General features: G+C 32.0%; 2 protein-coding genes across 4 annotated transcripts in view; one reads left to right on the top strand and one right to left on the bottom strand.

Moving 5' to 3' along the window:
• Window positions 1-3,473: 3,473 nt before the first annotated feature.
• LOC136039446 (uncharacterized) lies at window positions 3,474-10,484 on the bottom strand. The gene is made up of 3 exons (XM_065723204.1): window positions 10,175-10,484; window positions 6,308-6,478; window positions 3,474-4,067 (listed from the first exon to the last, which is right to left on the bottom strand). Exons 1-3 carry the CDS (start codon window positions 10,260-10,262, stop codon window positions 3,883-3,885), a joined length of 444 nt encoding a protein of 147 aa, XP_065579276.1. The 5' UTR covers window positions 10,263-10,484; the 3' UTR covers window positions 3,474-3,882.
• A 6,478-nt stretch (window positions 10,485-16,962) lies between these two features.
• Window positions 16,963-18,567, top strand: part of LOC136039445 (diacylglycerol lipase-beta-like) — a 121,850-nt gene continuing 120,245 nt past the window's right edge. The window contains exon 1 of one of the 3 annotated variants that reach the window (XM_065723200.1): window positions 16,963-17,198. The gene's annotated coding sequence lies outside the window, so the exon portion shown is untranslated. The remainder of the gene's footprint in view (window positions 17,199-18,567) is intronic. The other 2 variants (XM_065723202.1, XM_065723199.1) reach the window with 2 other exon arrangements.

Genomic DNA, 18,567 nt, shown 5'->3' with positions numbered 1-18,567 from the left:
AAGCAGTGATTCAAATTTTGATAATATTATAACAACCCAAAGAAAACAAAAAAAAAAATTAGAAGAGACCCAAGGAAACTGCCTATGACCCAAGGAACCGCCCAAGGAAACTCCACTGATTAAAAAGCCTCAAGTCTCATATCCTTCATATTTAAAAATAAAATCAGATATAGCAATCTGGTTCAGATAGTCATCCAAACTCTTATAATGTTAACCATTAAGGAATACATTTTTTCGTAGGAAAGTGGGAAATAAACATCATCTGATTAAACAAAATTTTACACCAGAGATAAGCGGCTACAACACGGTTATTGAGTTACACTACCTTTGCCTCTTAATGACACATCAGTGTACTTTTGTGTTACCCCCTCCTAAATGAGATCCATATAATATAAGAGAAGCGTATGAAGCAGTATTAAAATATTTTGATAGAGGTATTTAGATAAAAAGATAATTAGAAATTGTTGTTGTTTATGGGCTAGTTAAAAAACTTTCTGCAAAATAAAATGTATATTTTGGGGGGAGTAGGTTTTGGTTTTGGTTGAGGCTCTGTCTTTGCCAAGTACAAGCACATGAAAACATCAAAATTTTTTTTGAGCTTGTTATGGATTCGTTGCATGGGCTAAGGAGTAATAGTGTATGTTCGTGTGATTTTTTTTTCACACTATTTCCATTATAATTTTTTTTCTTGAAAAAGTCTATTCACTTGGGCTTAAATGAACTTTATTATTTAAATAGTTTTCATGTAAGTAGCGGAAAAAATACTAAATTCTAGCCCGAGGATAGAATTGGAAGAATATATTAATCTATTGTCAAGGTTTCTGTATACCAAACTGACAAAAACTTTGATTCTGGAGAAGTTTTTTACATTATTAGGCAATTAGTTAATTAATAACAATAATTTTAGGACATTGGGATTCAAAAAGTTCCTAGAAGATTACTGGAAAGAATGAATGAAGAAAGAAATAATGCATAATAATGACTCAAGGTTTTGAGGGATTGTAGTGTCAAACTATTCTATGAAATTTTATAAGTTGCACATTCTTTAATGAAGTCCTTTGCTTATTGGCTTCTACAAGAATGTCTGTTGAAAGGGCGATTGGAATGTTAATGGGTCGTTTTAGAAGACTTAAGTTTTTTGATTCCCCTGACCTTGCATTTATTTGCAAATCAGTAATTGCAGCATGTACCTTGCATAATTTTTGCAGTCGTCCCTCTAGTGCCATTTGATTTGAGTAGAAAGAGCCTGAAGTGTTTTTTACTTGATACTTTTGTTGCAGTTAAATTAGGCCTTTCCATTATTCTTGCAGTTTACATGCCTACTAATTACAGAAACGAAGAATTTAACGAATGTTTTGCTAAAGCATGTGCAAATGTCTCAAAAATTTTTCATAAAATACGAGCGTCTTGCAGAGCCATTTTGCTTTGTGGCGATTTTAAGACTTACCTCACTATTCCTAATTTACCCTGGTCCCAGGTATTACTTACACCACTTCCGAAAGATCTATCTGTGGCAGCGAATAGTTAAAATGTTACTTATATTCATATCTCAGGCAGCGCAGCAAATTCGGACTTCATAATTTCAGATCTTGAATGTTTAAAAAGTCTCTTGTTAAAGTATCAGAGGAAATTTTGATTAGTGATCATTTGCTCCTTGAAGGGTCTATTGTTTAAATCTGTTTTGCCATAGGCGTTGTAGTTCAAAGTGGTTTCAGATATATATATATATATATATATATATATATATATATATATATATATATATATATATATATATATATATATATATATATATATATATATATATATATATATATATATATATATATATATATATATATATATATATATATATATATATATATATATATATATATATACATATATATATATATATATACACTAGCTGGGTCACGGCGGCTTCGCCGCCCGGCCCCAGCACGGCACGTGGCAAGCTTCTATGTATGGATTCTCATTGTCCCGTGTGTTCTATTGCAGTTTTTTCAAAGATATTTGATTATTAAAGCAAGTCCAATTTCTAACAATAATATCTACTAAACTTCAAAGTTTTAGTTTTCTTTTTTAAGGTTTTTGATCTCTTTTAATCCCTTGTTTTTTAATTTTTAATTATTTTTTAGTTTTTTCTTATTTTTGTTGTTTTTTCTTTATTCAGAAGAGCTGAGCTCAGGCGGAGCTGCTACAATTAATTCAGAAAATAACATCTATAATTCCACAATCACTGCCAGAGCAAAAAGGGACCGCATTGCAAGACTTTTATAATTATTAAAATAGATAGTTACCGTTTTTTACTTATTAGTAGGTTACTTTCTATGTTTAAACATTTGTTAGCATTATTAATTGTATCACAATCTAATATAAATCAAGAGTAAAGTGGAATTTTCTCTTGAAATTTATTTGAAGATATTTACTTTCATAATAACAGCGTAGACCAGAAATATTCCCAGAAATCGTAAGGAACAAGATATCAATTTCCCGTTTTCGACGCGTTACCCTGTGAGGTATATCCCTCCCAAACTAAAAAACAAAACAGAAAACCTTATTGTAGAAGTTTAAGTGCCTTTTAAGTTTTTTAATTCGGAAACCTATGGAAATATTTCGCGAGGAACTTTTCTCCAGGGGAGGGGGGTGAAGGGATTGTCTATAGAATTTTCAGCGGGAAGAAAATGTTTGGGAATAATTCCTTTCAATGAAATCAAATTGTCGGGCAATAATTTTTAATTGGAATAATTAGAAAAATAAAGTATTTTTAACTTACGAGCGGGTGATCGGATCTTAATGAAATCTGATGTTTGGAAGGATATCGTGTCTCAGAGCTATTATTTTAAATCCCGACCGGCATTAAGCCTCTGATTTTCCTTTTAAATCAATGTATTGGTTCTCAGAATTTTGCTAGAGCTAATATCATATGAGCTCTTGGCCTCGTCAAAAGTGCCATATGAGCTTTTAACTCTTGTTTATTTATAATAATAGTGAATTTTGTTAGTTTTACACTTCGAAGATAAGAAAAACTACTCATAGAATTTGACAACGCTTTCGCCCATGAAACTTAAACAATTAGAATGTGTTTGTTCCCAAACGCCAACTATGCTTTCAAGCAAAACCTAAACCCTATTAACGTTTTTGGTGTCTTTTTTTTTTTGCCACCTGCTACTGCCGAAAATTGCAGATTCACATGAAAATCTTTCAAAAAAAAGATTGCGATTTATTTTTTTAACATACATATGGTGCGTAAATTCCTTTTTTTTCGATTTCTTTAGCTTTTCTAAACTAAAAAAAAAATAAAAATAAAAAAAAAATAATTAAATTCTCAAATTTGGAAAACCATAATTTTCGCAGGGGGTTATTTTCTTTGGGGAGGAGGATAAATGCCTAGAACCAACCCTCATAGGCATGTCAAAACATAATAACGACACTTTTTCCCCTTGTGAGAAAGAAATACTGGAAAAGGGAACATTACAAATTTAATAAAGAAAAAAAGTAAATTCAAATAAAAGTTAAATTTAAGAAATCAATAACTATTCATATTTTTCAAATATTTTTTTTCACTGTTTTTAATGCTTCTTTTTTTACTTCAAGTAATTCACGCTTTACTTTCATTTTTTCTTGATGAACTTCTGTTCAAATCCTAATTGTTCCTCATGCCGTAAATTGGCATCATTACTGAGTTGTTGAAATCCTTCTGGGTTGCTAAAACATCGCCGTTTTCGGCCCTCTTGGGCTCTGTATCTTTACTGACTACACTTGCTTCTGGCACTGGGCTTGATTGTGATGCAAAGTTAGCAGGGGTTCTCAAACTCCCCCTATTCCATGCACTTATTGCATCAGTGCCCTCTGGCTTAGGGGCCATCAACCACCCTTTCATTAATTCAAAATACTCCCAAGGTTACTTTCCGTGCTCCACTCCTTCCTACCTTGTTTTTTTTTATCCCTGTACTGCCTTTTCAGGTTTTTCATTTTTGTTTGGCATTGTGCTGAAGAGTAATGTATTTGATAAAGGGCAACCAGTGTCTGAATATGCTGCCTTGGCCAAGGCTTTTTATCATTAGCTGCAAAAAATAAGAATGTTCAAAAATAGACATTCATGGGAAAATCAGGGGGTTGTAAAGTCAGCAATGGCCCAAATTAGGGAGTTAGGGACCTTCCTAACACCGAAAAAGAGACCAGATTGGGATGGCATTTAAGTAACCAGGTTAGTAAACCAAAGAACAGTACCCGTCAGTTTCTTCAGGTTAATATAAAAGAAACCATAATTGAACAATCCTTGAAAGTCTATGGAAAAATCTAAACACCGTTGTACCAACTAACTTGCTAATTCAAGTAGTTGATAAAGACTGCCTTGTCATTGCTGTCCTAAAATTCTACCATACTACATTCTTTTTACCGTAGCTGAGACTCAAGCAGTCCTATACCTTTTACTGTACAAGCTGCTCAAACTGTCCAATAGTGACCATGACCATGTCATGAAGCTACTGAAAAACCTGTTTGCTTGTACCTTTATAGCATACAGTTAATCTTTAAATTACCTTCCTAGTACCACAAAATGCAATAGTATGAGGTTTATTAAAAAAATACGTGAAATTTTGTCACCAAGGCATTGGTAACCGTTTTCTATGACTGTGAAGGAGATTTACTTGTGGACTTTTTAGAAGGTTGAGGGGATGTCTAGATTTCCCTAAAAAATAGTGTAAAAGGAAGGAAGCATCACCTAAAGAAGTTATTTGACACTGAAGAAGGTTATATTGAAAATATATTGTAATTATAGAAATTATTGTATGCAGAAAGATCCATTGTAATAGAAAAATCAAAAAACAATTACAAAATTCGACTTATTTTTTTAATACCCTTACACTATCAGAAATGTGAACCACATTTATATGGAACCAGCTGAGTATTCCTGGAAAACATCAAGTTTACTTAAAAAAAAGTTTATAATCCATACTTTGGAAAACAATACACAATAGGCACAGAGAACTAGCTGATTGTTGTAAGACTGGAATCTGTAAATTAGATTCAAGTTATCTTTAAATTTGACATCCCGAACTGCATTTTTTCCCACCATTTACTTCCCGCGGTCACAATTTGAAAACCCCAGGCCAAATATTCGGATTTTTCTTCACCAAGTCTTATAAACAGAAAAACACTTAACATCAAAACAAAGTATAACAAACTTTTAACAACAAAATTTTTAATTATTGTCCATTAGGGTTTATAGCACTTGAATACAACATTGCGTTTTATAGGTAAAAATTAATTACTTTTCTTAATTAACCAAGCAAATTAAAGGAATTTGCTACAAGAATGATGGTTATATTCCAATATTGCTTTCAAATAGAGGAAATCCCCTTACCAAACTAGTAGGCGAAGTGAGTCTGCTTCAGAATTGTTCTGGATACAAGTTCACCTTCAAATATGAGCAAAACTGCATTGAGCATGCTCAAGACTATGTTCTACCAATTGCAACATTTAGGAAGCATCTGTCAAGTTATCAACCACTCAAAGTCTATTAAGATACTCCAAAAATAAATGTTAGAATGACATACTGTTCCATTTTTAATTTCTCACAATATTTTCTATCATTGCACACTCAAGCTTTTTCTATTCTGTTACTACTTCTAGTAAAAGGGCAGGAAACAAAAATTCCTGGAAGCTTCTGGCATTCAACACAAAGCTCATAAAGAAAGCGCTTAAGTGTGGATCAAAACGAATGAGGTTTCACTGTGTTTGTCCAAAATCCAACAAAAATGACTCGAACCCCCCAAAAATGGGACAAAATTCTGACATCCAAGAATGAGGCTTCTCGTTTTCTCAAAATTTATTTACCTGTGTCCTTGCTCTTTTCTGTGGGAAAAAGTCCAGATTGACTATCCCCTCTTAATATATCACTTGGGAAATACTTGTACAAGCCATTTCGCCTCTCTATTTAACATATAGCTTTCTCACTAATATTTCTAGCAGTATTCCTAATTTTCTTCCCTAAGATATAATCAACAGAGAATGTAATGTATATATTATTTATAAGTATCTTACAGACAGAGATATGAAATAAAGAAAACAAAATTCATTAAAAATTTATAGAAAACTTCAGGCTATACACAGATTAATCATACTGGTTCAGGAAATGGTTTTATAACCCATAGCCATAAAGAAAAAAAAATTAATGTTCAAAATAGCAACCACTAAATTTAAATAAGAGAAAACAAGAATTTAAAATATTTACTTGTATTTTTGAAAAACCATGGTAGCAAGAACAGGCTAGTTTAACAAAAACAAATTTTGAACTAATTACCAAATGATACATCTGAAGCAGGTTCTTCAACAGCAGATATTTCTTGAACTGCATCAGCATAAGATGTACTTGTAGTAAATTCATCTGTACAAAATTTATTTGAAATTGGATATAGACCTAAATCTACTCCCCAAGAGATAACATCAGCAATTGGCCATCTTTCAAAAGATGCTAGAAAAAAAGAAATGAGAATTATGAGGACAACCCAGTGTGGCTATTTCAACAAAACTGATGGGTAAAATTTTAGTTGATTGATTTCTTGCTATCTCAGAAAGGGGTTAGGTTAGGAAAATAAAACTTTCAGGGATAGGTCTACAAGTTAAAGTATGTCCCAGGAAAGTATTTAAAATACCTACCTCCGCTCCTTCTCCTTCTAGAGGCCCCTGACCTTTGATGACCTTCAAAAATATGTGTGTTATAAAAGTGAAACCTTGTAAAACATATCTGCTTAATTGAAATACAACAAAATTGTTTTCAGCTTCATAACCGCTCAGTTCTATTTTATAAGGTTTTAAAGATATGCAAATACATTTCCTAAATTTTGAAAAAAAACAACATTGATATGGCTCAAAATTCTGCTCAAATAACAGGAATTGCATTTTCAGAACTAAAGGCAGAGAAAAAGCAACTAATAATTGAAAACTAAGGTAAATGTTGTTTTGTCAAAATTTCAACAGGTATAGACCTTTCATGTAGGTAAATTTCAGGGCCCTCTAGAGGAAAAAGGAGTGGAGGTGGGTACTTTAAAAAACCTTCCTGGGACATACTTTAGCCTGTAGACCCATCCCTGAAAAATTCATTTTCCTAACCTAAACCATTTCCGAAATAAGAAAAAGTCAATTAACTAAACCCTGATATAAGAAGAAGTCAATTACCATATAATATATATATATACATTATATATATATATATATATATGTATCATGAAAAGAGAAATCACCAATGCAACAGCACAAACACAAAAAAAAAAAAAAAAAAAAAAAAAAAAAAAAAAAAAAAGAGAGACCGAAGGAGAAAAGGAAGACTGTTTTCCTAAATTTATATATATATATATATATATATATATATATATATATATATATATATATATATATATATATATATATATATATATATATATATCATGAAAAGAGAAATCACCAATGCTACAGCACAAACACAAACACAAAAAAAAAAAAAAAAAAAAAAAAAAAAAAAAAAAAAGAGACAGAAGGAGAAAAGGAAGACTGTTTTCCTAAATTAGTGATTAATATAGACCAGCACTTGAATGAGGCCTTAACCCTACTCATCCATACAATCACATAGGTCAAACAGCATAGCCACACACAATCAACCATAAAGAATAATCCATGGACAGGCAGTCATGTCGTCAATAAGTATAAGTCGTCATTTACCAAACCATAGAAAAAATAATATAGACAAATAATTCAGAGGCAACACCCAACATAAGGGCTCATCAGGAGAATACACTGGCCTATATAGGGTTTCGCCACTCTAAATTCTCTACCCAGCACAGTGTTGCGGCTACCACAGAATATCCATGGCATCCCCGCGTCAGGTATCACCCCCAAAATACATGTCTATGAAAAAAACCGCAAATGTAAAACAACCAAGTAAAACCAAAACAAGCTTATCCTGTTAATATATCCCTCCCTTTAGCAACAATAGGTAAACTAAATATTATAAATTTTACCAAATCACAAATATTAACACATTGCAAAAAACCTGAATGAACTAAACAATTATATAATTCATCTTTACCATGTGGCTAATTTTTTAAAAATTCCGCTCAAATAGAAACACAATTCAAAATAAATGGCGCTGTGACAACATTTCTCGAACCTCCGAAATTAGTCAAAAATTTCTTTAAGTATTTCTAGATAATTCTTTTGATATTTATTTAAAAGTTCGTTATAATGAAAACTAAATTTTTTAAATTGCCAAGTTAATTTATTTGCAGAAAAACCTCTTGATATCAATTTTTGGCTTAAGATTTTACATCTATTTTTAAAATCAATATAATTACTACAAATCCTTGCATAACGAAGTAACTGTGAGAAAAACGCTGAATATGTGATATTTGAGTGTATATTACTTTCAGGGAATGGGAAACTAATCACTTCAAAATCAAAATCATCCGTTTTATTATACATTTTAAAACTTAATTTATTATTATCACAAATATTAATATTTAAATCTAAGAAATGATCTTCATGACCAGCGCCATGACTAGGCTCAAGAATAAGCTCTGATGGATATATATTTTTAGAAATATCAATGAAATCCTTACAATTTAAGACCAAAATATCATCTAAATATCTTTTATTATTTGACAAAGCATGTTTTAAATTAATTGGATTATTCTTATCCATCATATATTTATATTCTAGTTGACTTAAAAACAAGTCAGCTATAAATGGGCTGGCATTCCCCCCCCATGGGAATTCCCATAATTTGCTTGTACAAATCACCCCCAAATCTTATATAAGTATTGTATAAAACAAATTCCAATAACTCAAAAATCATATCCAAGCTGTAACATCTCAAGTTAACTGTAGTATTAAAGCAGTTTGTCCATATGGCTTTTTTATTATAACTGTCTATTTTTAAGAACCTTTTACTAGATAAGAGGAAAGATTTCTTTATAACAGTTTTTAAATTATCTAACACTAAATTGAGTGATAAATTAGTATACATTGTCGCAAAATCGAAAGACTCAATTCTTTTAGCTGAAACCATTGTTAAAGAATCTATCACCTGCAGTGAATTATTAACACTCCAATATGGATTAAAATTCGAAAATTTTTTAATACCAGAACAATAGGTTTTAAGTTTATTTACAATTTCCTTTAAAATTAAAGAGAGGTCAGTAGCAGCAATGCGGGTTGGACATTTAGCTGCTCCAGCAATAAACCGTGGTTTAGGGGGATTCTTATGAAATTTTACAGTCCAATATATATATATATATATATATATATATATATATATATATATATATATATATATATAACAAAAAGAGAAATCACCAATGCAACAGCACAAATACATTAAAAAAGAATAAAAAAAAATTAAAGGGACAGAAGGAGAAAAGGAAGACTGTTTTCCTGAATTAGTGATTAATATAGACCAGCACTTGAATGAGGCCTTAACCGTACTCATCCATACAATCACACAGGTCAAACAGCATAGCTATACACAATCAACAATAAAGAATAATCCATGGACAGGCAGTTATGTCATCAATAAGTATAAGTTGTCATTTACCAAACAATTAAGACACATAATTCAGAGGCAACAACCCAACACAAGGGCTCATCAGGAGAATATGCTATATATATATATATATATATATATATATATATATATATATATATATATATATATATATATATATATATATATATATATATATATATAGATTAGGGGGAGCAGTTGAAGTTCTCTGATACAAACAAATGATAGGTCTATATTAGGATTCAGGATGAAATTAATTCTAAATGTAGGTATATGACAAGGCTATTTCATAGCTGTCCCATTAGTGATTTAAACATAAAATTTTAAATAGCGTAAACTATTAGAAAAGCTACTTTCTGTTATCTTACAGAGAGATTAGGAAAAGTGATGAGTAGAGGGAAAAAATAAATCTAAAATTGAGATTTTTTAAATTGAAAATTTAGGGTAAAATAAGAAATAATGGTAATAGGAAATGTGCATTCCCAAGCTCTATTCCTAATAACACACCTTTCTAACTGATAAAAAACCTTTGTTCTGTGCATCAGAGCCTAGCCTACTAGCCTGTGAAAGCTAGGCCTAGCTCTCTAGAAAACCTTAATATTTTATAAGTACAGACAAGATTATGCTACTTACAAACTCCTAAATCGGAAGTAATCTCCAATATAACTGTATTAGTATTCTTTCTGCATATAATTTTGTAAGTCTTTTCAGTATTTTCCATCTGAAATTTCTGAACTGAACTTTCAAACTGAATAGACAACTTCAACTGCAAATAGAACTTGAATCCCAAGGGACTTGATAGGCTTCCTTAGAAATATTAATCATATTTACTCAACTACAAACATAGCTTATCTACAAAACCCATCTCAGGGGAGTCACATGCACATGGTGTCCCATTTTAAAAATATACGAGACTGACGTAACTTGTCCTCAATAATCTTTTTATTTGGGGGTTAGAAGCAATTATTTAGTGCAAGCCCACGGACAAGTAATCCTGCGTTCGAGGGGATAATTTGAGTTGCGTTCGAATCACATTCCAAGTTGACTGAAACCAGCATTCTGACGTTTTATTTGTGATTCCGAGTTAACTTTAAGCGTTCGATTTGTAAAAGTTGACTGAAAGTTAATGAAAAGTTGACTTTTAACAACTTTTACATTTTGTACGTTCGTCTCAAGTTAACTCGGAAAGAGGGCAAAAGTTTCAATTATAGGTAATCATGGAGTATGTGTTCAGATGGATCCAGGATGAAGGCACCACTTTTGTGTACCAGTGTGGTGAGTTATTGAGCCAGATTTTTTGTTGTTGGGTAGGTTGCACTAAAATAGACTTAGAAACTATGTTATTATCCTTGTTAAAACTGTTTTTTTTCTTGTCTGGGTGGGTGGGTTTTATCTTTTACTGGGTGGGGGGATAGGTAGATAATAAAATGGTTAAGAAAAAACTTATAAAGTTATTGCAATATTAGTTAAAGCTACTGCAAAGCTACTTGAGCAATTATTTCAGAGCTGGGTATCCTAATACAATTTGTGTGGTCAGAAGTTTAATTGTTAGATTGCAAATTGTGATTTTCATTTGTCTTCTTTTAGTCATTCCATTCAAGATACCTTGGATATTTTTTTTTTTTATTGTGATGGATTGTCTTAATGCTCTGGAAAGGTAAAATATTTCAATTGCATAGGATAGGTAAATTCCAGTAGGCTAATCAATTTAAAGTCCTAAATTAGCAAGGGAAGCGTTTAGTTCACTAAAAAATCACTTATATACAGTGATTTTTTTTTAAATCACTGTATAATTGGAGTTCTTTGAACTCCAATTATACAGCCCTGTTTTTGGCCCCCTTTAGCCTGTATCCAGTTCCTGATTGCCATTTAGTCCAAATTGAATTTTTTCTGTTACTCATTTCTTGTCAATATTGCTAAGGGGTCATACTTAAGCACTAGAGAAGTATGCAGCTCTGCTTTACTTTAGCACCAACCCTCCTAATATGGAAATCTAAGGCTGAAATTGCATATTTCCTATTGATTCTGCCAATCTATACCTCAACCATAGTACCTGATAATTGAAGCAACTGTGGCAAAACAAGAACTGGAAAAATAAGTAGGCTAAAAGGTGGCAAAATACATTTAAAATTTAAAATTTGGGCTATATATTAGCAAATTAGGCAGGTCGGGAGTAAATTTTTTGTTTTTTTCATATTTTGACTTAAAAATAAAGTGAATATACTACTTGATGCCTTTTTGTATGTTCTTTACAGATATAATTGATATAATTGCTTATGTATATATATATATATATAATATAATAATATAATATAAGATATATAATTGATATAATATACAGATATAATTGCTTATGGGTGTGTTCCAGCTGATGGTTTTTCAGTAACTGCAGTTACTGCGTGGTAACTGCCCATTTTTAACTGCAGTAGAGCCAGTGGGAACAGCACAGTAACCTGACTAGCAGTAGCATCATTTTCAAATTAAATACACGTGTTCAAATTTAAGGGACAGTTTAATGCTGATTAGTATAATTTTTTTTTAATTCCTGCTGTTTCAGAGCATTTAGAGAGGTTCTAAGCCAACCATGGACATTTGGCTGTCACAAATGATTTTGCTCAAATGAGTTGGTGAAAAATAAATAGAAAATATAAATTTTCTCTTTTTTTTTATTATTTCAAGACTAGAATATCACAAAGCTGAGCATTCACATAGCTTGATTGTATTTTAAGCAAATACAATCCCTGATGGAGTTTTGTTGATACCTGTCTTAAATTGATTTGTCTAAATAAAATGGGCCTATAGCATTTATAGGACAGTAGTGGGACAACTATAGCAATTTTTTTTCAAATAATTATTGTTCTCTGGTCAAATTTGTGTTCCTTGCTAAGTGGTAGGCGCTTTGGGTTGGAACGCTTTGTCCAAGGTGTATAGGTTTAATTCCTGGCATTGCCAGTTTATTCGGTTTTGGATAGGGGTTGGTGATATGACTAACCTCAGCTAGAATTGGCCCAACTTTAAATGAGTACAGATGGAAATCTAGGGACAGTAAGGAGGAAGGGCATGCAAGAGAATAGGCTGGCTGGTCCCTAGCTTCCTATTGCACTACCTGGCTAAAGGACCACCAGGTCCTTTACTGGCCTACTGACTTAGCCATGGAAACTTTCTTTCAAACCCATTAAATATAAGTAGAAATGAAGAATACCAGTGTGATGGTCCTTCCATTTCCCTGAAATGTGGATGTATGGACAAATTTGTGGGTCATGAGAGATAGCTTGTGAATGTAATGGGGGTGAATGTTCTGCAAGATTTAAAAATTTATGACAGTTGCTCAGGTTGGCAACTGAACACAGAAGTATAATTTTGTTATTTGTTTTTCTTTGTGGCTATTATGCTTATTTAATGTCAAGTATTTTAAAGTTAATCTCCTTTATTTTGTTTTTAATTGCCATGGCCCTAGGGCTTAAATACAATAAAACCTACTTATATCCATTGATTTTCTTTAAATAGATAGGAGTTCTATGTTTCCTAGCTTCAGTAAATTTAAATGTAATTGTGAGACCAGGGATTACAAAGTAGGTGAAAACTTGCAAATGGACCTCTGGTATCAATAAAAATTTGTAAGAAATGGATATCAATTTAAAGATTAAAAAAAAACTGTAAGAAAACAAAGAAGACTAATGAATAAACAAAAGTATCCCTTTACAACCATTTAATGAATTGTCACAAATATTGGTCACCCTTAAGATTGAAATGAACAAAGCTTCAATTATGAATCCATTTTCCTTTAAACAGACTGAAGGGGCAAACCTCCAAGCTTTGACAAATTCAATCTCACTTTTGGGCAATCTCACCTTTCCTTTTCAAAGGAAACTTTCTTTGGATGTTTCCAATCCAACTAAAAACAACAGGGACAGCATCAGGTACAAGTGATCTTCTACTTAGCCTACATACCAAAGGGAAAAACATGCATCTTTATACTATAATTTACCTCCAACCTGCCTAATGTGTAAATATATAGCCAAAATTATGTAGTTCCAATGTATTCTGTCACCTGTTACCTTTTCAGCCATTCTTGCTTTGTTGCAATTGCTTCAATTAACAGGGAGTTAAAGGTTGAGGGATAGATTGGCAGAATCAACAGGTAACATGTAACTTCAGCTATATATTTCTATATTAGGAGGGTTGGGGGTAAAGTAGAGCAGGACTGCATGTAAAATTATGTAAGCTATAATTATTGTGCAATTATAAAAATCGGTTTTCTTAACATATTTTTCTCTAGGCCTACAGGTCCTTTCTTTGGTTTATGCCACATCAAACATTGTATTCCCAGAGAAAAATAAGTAGCAACAAGCTATGTATATACAAGCACATATTATTTATCAATGAGGACTCTAGTGCTTATCTGTGACCCCTCAGTAATATTGACAAGAAATGAGCAACAGACAAAATTAAATTTAAATGGCTATCAGAAACTGGATACAGGCTTAAGGGGGGTAAAAAAAAAACAGGGCTGTATAATTGAAGTTCAAAAATAGGTGGTGAGTTTTTAGTGGAATAAATATTTCCCTAGCAAATTTCAACTATAGGTCATGAAAGGAGATTAATGTGAAGCTTGATCATTTTTAAACAATAATATGCACATAAAGAAAGAGAGTATAGCCTAGAGGGTTGTATACTCAAACCATGCAGCTTGCCAAGACAATTTTAAGCTCCCATTATAAACTATGCACTCATAGCAGCAAATAGCAGCTACATCAGGCTAAAGGACCAATTACTACAACTTATCTTGAGGTTTTTGTGCAAGTCAACATGGGATTTGTGTTTTATTTTGGTGAGAATAGAAAAAGCATAAAAGGCATTTCTGACTTAAATTCCATACTTTACTCATTGTCAGACCTTTTGCCACTGTTGAAGAAGCAGCAAGCAAATTCAAGTGTTTTGACTCCCTAGGTAGGCTAGTTTGCTTTATACAGGCATTTTAGCTAATATCTTACCTCATAATGGCAATTTTAAAAAGCAATTTTTTTGCCCCTGTATAATTAGAGCATATCTAAAATTTGAAGGATGTTTTTTACCAGACAGATAAAAGGTAAAATTCTAGTTGAGTTACTTCTTGCTATCTCAGAAAGAAGTTAGGTTAGGAAAATGAAAATTTCAGGGATGGGTCTATAGGCTAAAGTATATCCTGGGAAGGTATTTTAAAGTACCCACCTCCACTTCTTCTCCCTCTAGAGAGCCCTAAAATTTGACTCCATGACAGGTCTATACCTATTGAAATTTTGACAAAACAACATTTTACCTTAATTTTCAGGTACCATTTGCTTTTTCTCTGCCTTTAGTTCTGAAAATTCAATTCCTTTTATTTGAGTAGAATTCTGAGCCATATCAACATTTTTTTTTTTCAAAATTTAGGAAATGTTTTTTCATATCTTTAAAACCTTATAAATTGGGATTGAGCAAAGTTGTTAAGCTGAGAACAACTTTGTTGTACTTCATTTCAGCAGAAGATCTATTTTGTAAGGTTTCACTTTTATAACACAGATAGCCTATTTTTGAAGGTCATCAAGGGTCAGGGCCCTCTAGAGCAAGAATGAGTAGAGATATGTACTTTGAAATACCTTCCCAGGACATACTTTAGCCTGTAGACCCATCCCTTAAAGTTTCATTTTCCTAACCTATCCCCTTTCAGTAATATTTCAGAGAAAATTTCAGTGATATTTATATCACTCATATATTTCTCATATTTTATATCACTTTATATTTCAGTGATATTTTTCAGAGAAAAATAATTCAAATTTTTTCTCAAACGAAGCTTGATTTTTAAAAATAAATGTATGTTTAACAGAAAGCAACTGACATCATATGAAATCCAATAAAAAAAAAAAATTCATGGAGAATAAATAATATCTGCCAAATATTTAACCTATAGTGAGGTGGCATAAAAGATTATTTCTAAATTTAGAAAACCCAGTGTTATGGCAACAACAGTATGGCAAATCAACAGGAATTGTCTTTTCAGAACTAAAGCCAGAGAAAAAAAACTGATAACCCAAAATTTCAGGACCATTTAGAGGGAAAAGAAATGGAGGTAGGTACTTCAAAATACTTTCCTGGGACATACTTCAGCCTGCAGACACATCCCTGAAAGTTTCATTTTCCTAACCTAACCTCTTTCAAAGATAGTCAAAAGTAGCCAAAGTAAAATTTTGCCCCTACTTTATGTTAAAAATCTAGTTTAAACAGCAATCTCAATGAATACAGACTATATAACTAGGGAAAAGGGTAAAATTGGTGTAAACAGTATTACTGGCTTTCATATAAAGTGAATATACCACTTGATGCCTGTTTTAATGCTGTTTACATATATAATAATTGCTTTTACTGCAAATTCAGATTTAAACAATTTTTGGCCTCTTAAAAATGACCTAAATATGGGGTATAAAAAATCTGTAATAGATTAGAAACAAATTTGGGCTATATATTTGCACAACAGGGGGGGGGGATGGGGGTAAAGCATAGCATATATTAAATAAGTAAACTAATCTTTGCCGTATTTTTTTTTTATGTGTTTGTGCACATTGAATTTTAATGAGAAGAGAAATCACCAGTGCAACAGCACAAACATAAAAAAATACACCAATGGTTAGTTTACGTATTTAATATATGCTATGCTTTACCCCCCACCCCCTGATGTACAAATATATAGCCCAAATTTGTTTCTAAGCTATTACAGATTTGTAATGACCCCACATATAGGTCATTTTTAAGAGGTCAAAAAGTGCTTAAATCTGAATTTGTGGTAGAAGCAATTATTATATTTATAAAGAGGATAAAAAAGGGCATGGAGTGGTATATTCACTTTATTTGAAAGCCAGTAATACTGTTTGCACCAATTTTACTGGGAAAAGAAGCCAATAATTTTTAGTTTTTAACTAACCTATAATATAAAGTTACAAACCAACCTATAATTTTTAATTTTTTCAACTAAAAATTATAGGTTGGTTTAGAAACTAAGCCTGTTAGATTTGGTATTATTAGAATAACTCACCAATGTGATAGCTGCCTTCCTGAGAATCAACGTTTTTAACAACATAAAATTTTTCTTTTCTTTCCTTATTAAGCTTAGCCTATGCAAGATAGGCCTAGAACACCAAAAACCCTCTAAATCCTAAGGAATATGCATAAGATTACTTACAGGTCACTGAAAAGCTAAGATTATTTCCACTAGGCCTATTTACAATTTCCTTGTCTTTTCTTTAGACTAAACAATTTCATATTTCTAAATTTTTTGCCATTGAAGCGTTCGATTCGCAATTCTGTGTTGACTTTCTAGGTCAACTTTTTACTAAATAAAACGGCAGCAGAGAAAAAAGTCAACTTTTAAGTTGACTTTTTCGAGTCGATTCGAACGCAACTTTGACTTGTCTCTGACGTCATGTGTATGTCATAAAATGGTCGGATTAGTCAGATTAGTAATCGGACAAGTAAACGAACACGGGGATAGACAATTTGCAAAAGCTTTAAACTACAAGTAAGAAACAGTTCTTAAATCATTGAACTTTTTTATGGTCTCTATGATATAGAAACAATTCTCTCTCCATTTCCAAACAGGCTGTCAAAATGTTCATGGAAAACAGACTAGGACTAGCATAGAAAAGTAGTTTATCTGTTCACAACTGTAAAATACATTTTGGGAATATAGCCTATGTAATGGCTACAGAGTTGTATATTTTATAACAGAGGGGGGGGGGGGATTTGATTGCATGAAATTCATGCAATGAAATAAGAAGTAGACTGATTTATTATTGTTTGAAACAAGTTCTTGTAATGTTTTGGGGTTCCATCAAATGCACTCCTGCTATTGACAATGAAACTAGCTTTTCTTTATTGATTAACACCTTCTAAAGGATGTATGTATCTTAAAATAAATATAAGCATTAATCTATGCCTTATTTTATGCTCTTAAAGGTAAAATTCTAGATAAAGTTTTTTTGGTAGCCTAGGCTATCATTGAAAGTAGCCTAGCCTACTTGAGTTAGGAAAAATAAATCTTGCAGTAATACATCCAGAGTCTTAATGATATCCTTGAAAGATGTGCCCCCACTCTTTCTCCCTCCAGATAGCTTGATGACTTTCAACAATTGGTAGGCTATAGGTTTAGATTAGTGGCTAATTTGATAAAATTCTTGTTAATTGACTTCTTGCTATCTCAAAAGGGTGTAGATTAGGAAAATGAAACCTTCAGGAATGAATCTGCAGACTAAAGTATGTCCCAGGAAGGTATTTTGAAGCAACTACCTCCAATCCTTCTCCCTCTAGAGGGCTCTGACCTTTGATGACCTTTAGTTCTTTGGTAAAATTCTAGGTAATTGAATTCTTGCTATCTCAGAAAGGGTTTAGGTTATGAAAATGAAACTTTCAGGGATGGATCTACAGACTAAAGAATGTCCTGGGAAGGTATTTTAAGGTAAATTAAGGTATTTACCTTAATTGTCAGGTACTAGTTGCTTTGTCTCTGCCTTTAGTTCTGAAAATACAATTCCTGTTATTTGAGTAGAATTTTGAGCCATACCAATGTTATTGTTTTTTTCAAAATTTAGGAAATCTATTTGCATGTCTTTAAAACCTTATAAAATAGAATTGAGCAAAGTTATGAAGCTGAAAACAATTATGTTGTTTCTGCTTAATTGAAGTACAACAAAGTTGTTTTGGCTCAATTTCATTTTATAAGGTTTTAAAGATATGTAATAGCCTACATTTCCTAAATTTAAAAAAAATATTGATATGGCTCAAAATTCTACTCAAATAACAAGAATTGCATTTTCAGAACTAAAGGCAGAGAAAAAACAACTAGTAACTGAAAATTAAAGTAAAACATTGTTTTATCAAAATAGACTGGTCATGTAGGCAAATTTCAGGGCCTTCTAGAGGAAGGAGTAGAGGTGGGTACTTTAAAATATCTTCTTGGGGCATACTTTAGCCTGTAAACCCATCCCTGAAAGTTTCATTTTCATAACATAAACCCT

Source organism: Artemia franciscana, chromosome 19 (assembly GCF_032884065.1).
Source record: "Artemia franciscana chromosome 19, ASM3288406v1, whole genome shotgun sequence".
NCBI classification, from domain to species: domain Eukaryota; kingdom Metazoa; phylum Arthropoda; class Branchiopoda; order Anostraca; family Artemiidae; genus Artemia; species Artemia franciscana.
The sequence above is the reverse complement of the archived record's forward strand: the minus strand, read 5'-3'. Positions and strand labels throughout refer to the sequence as shown.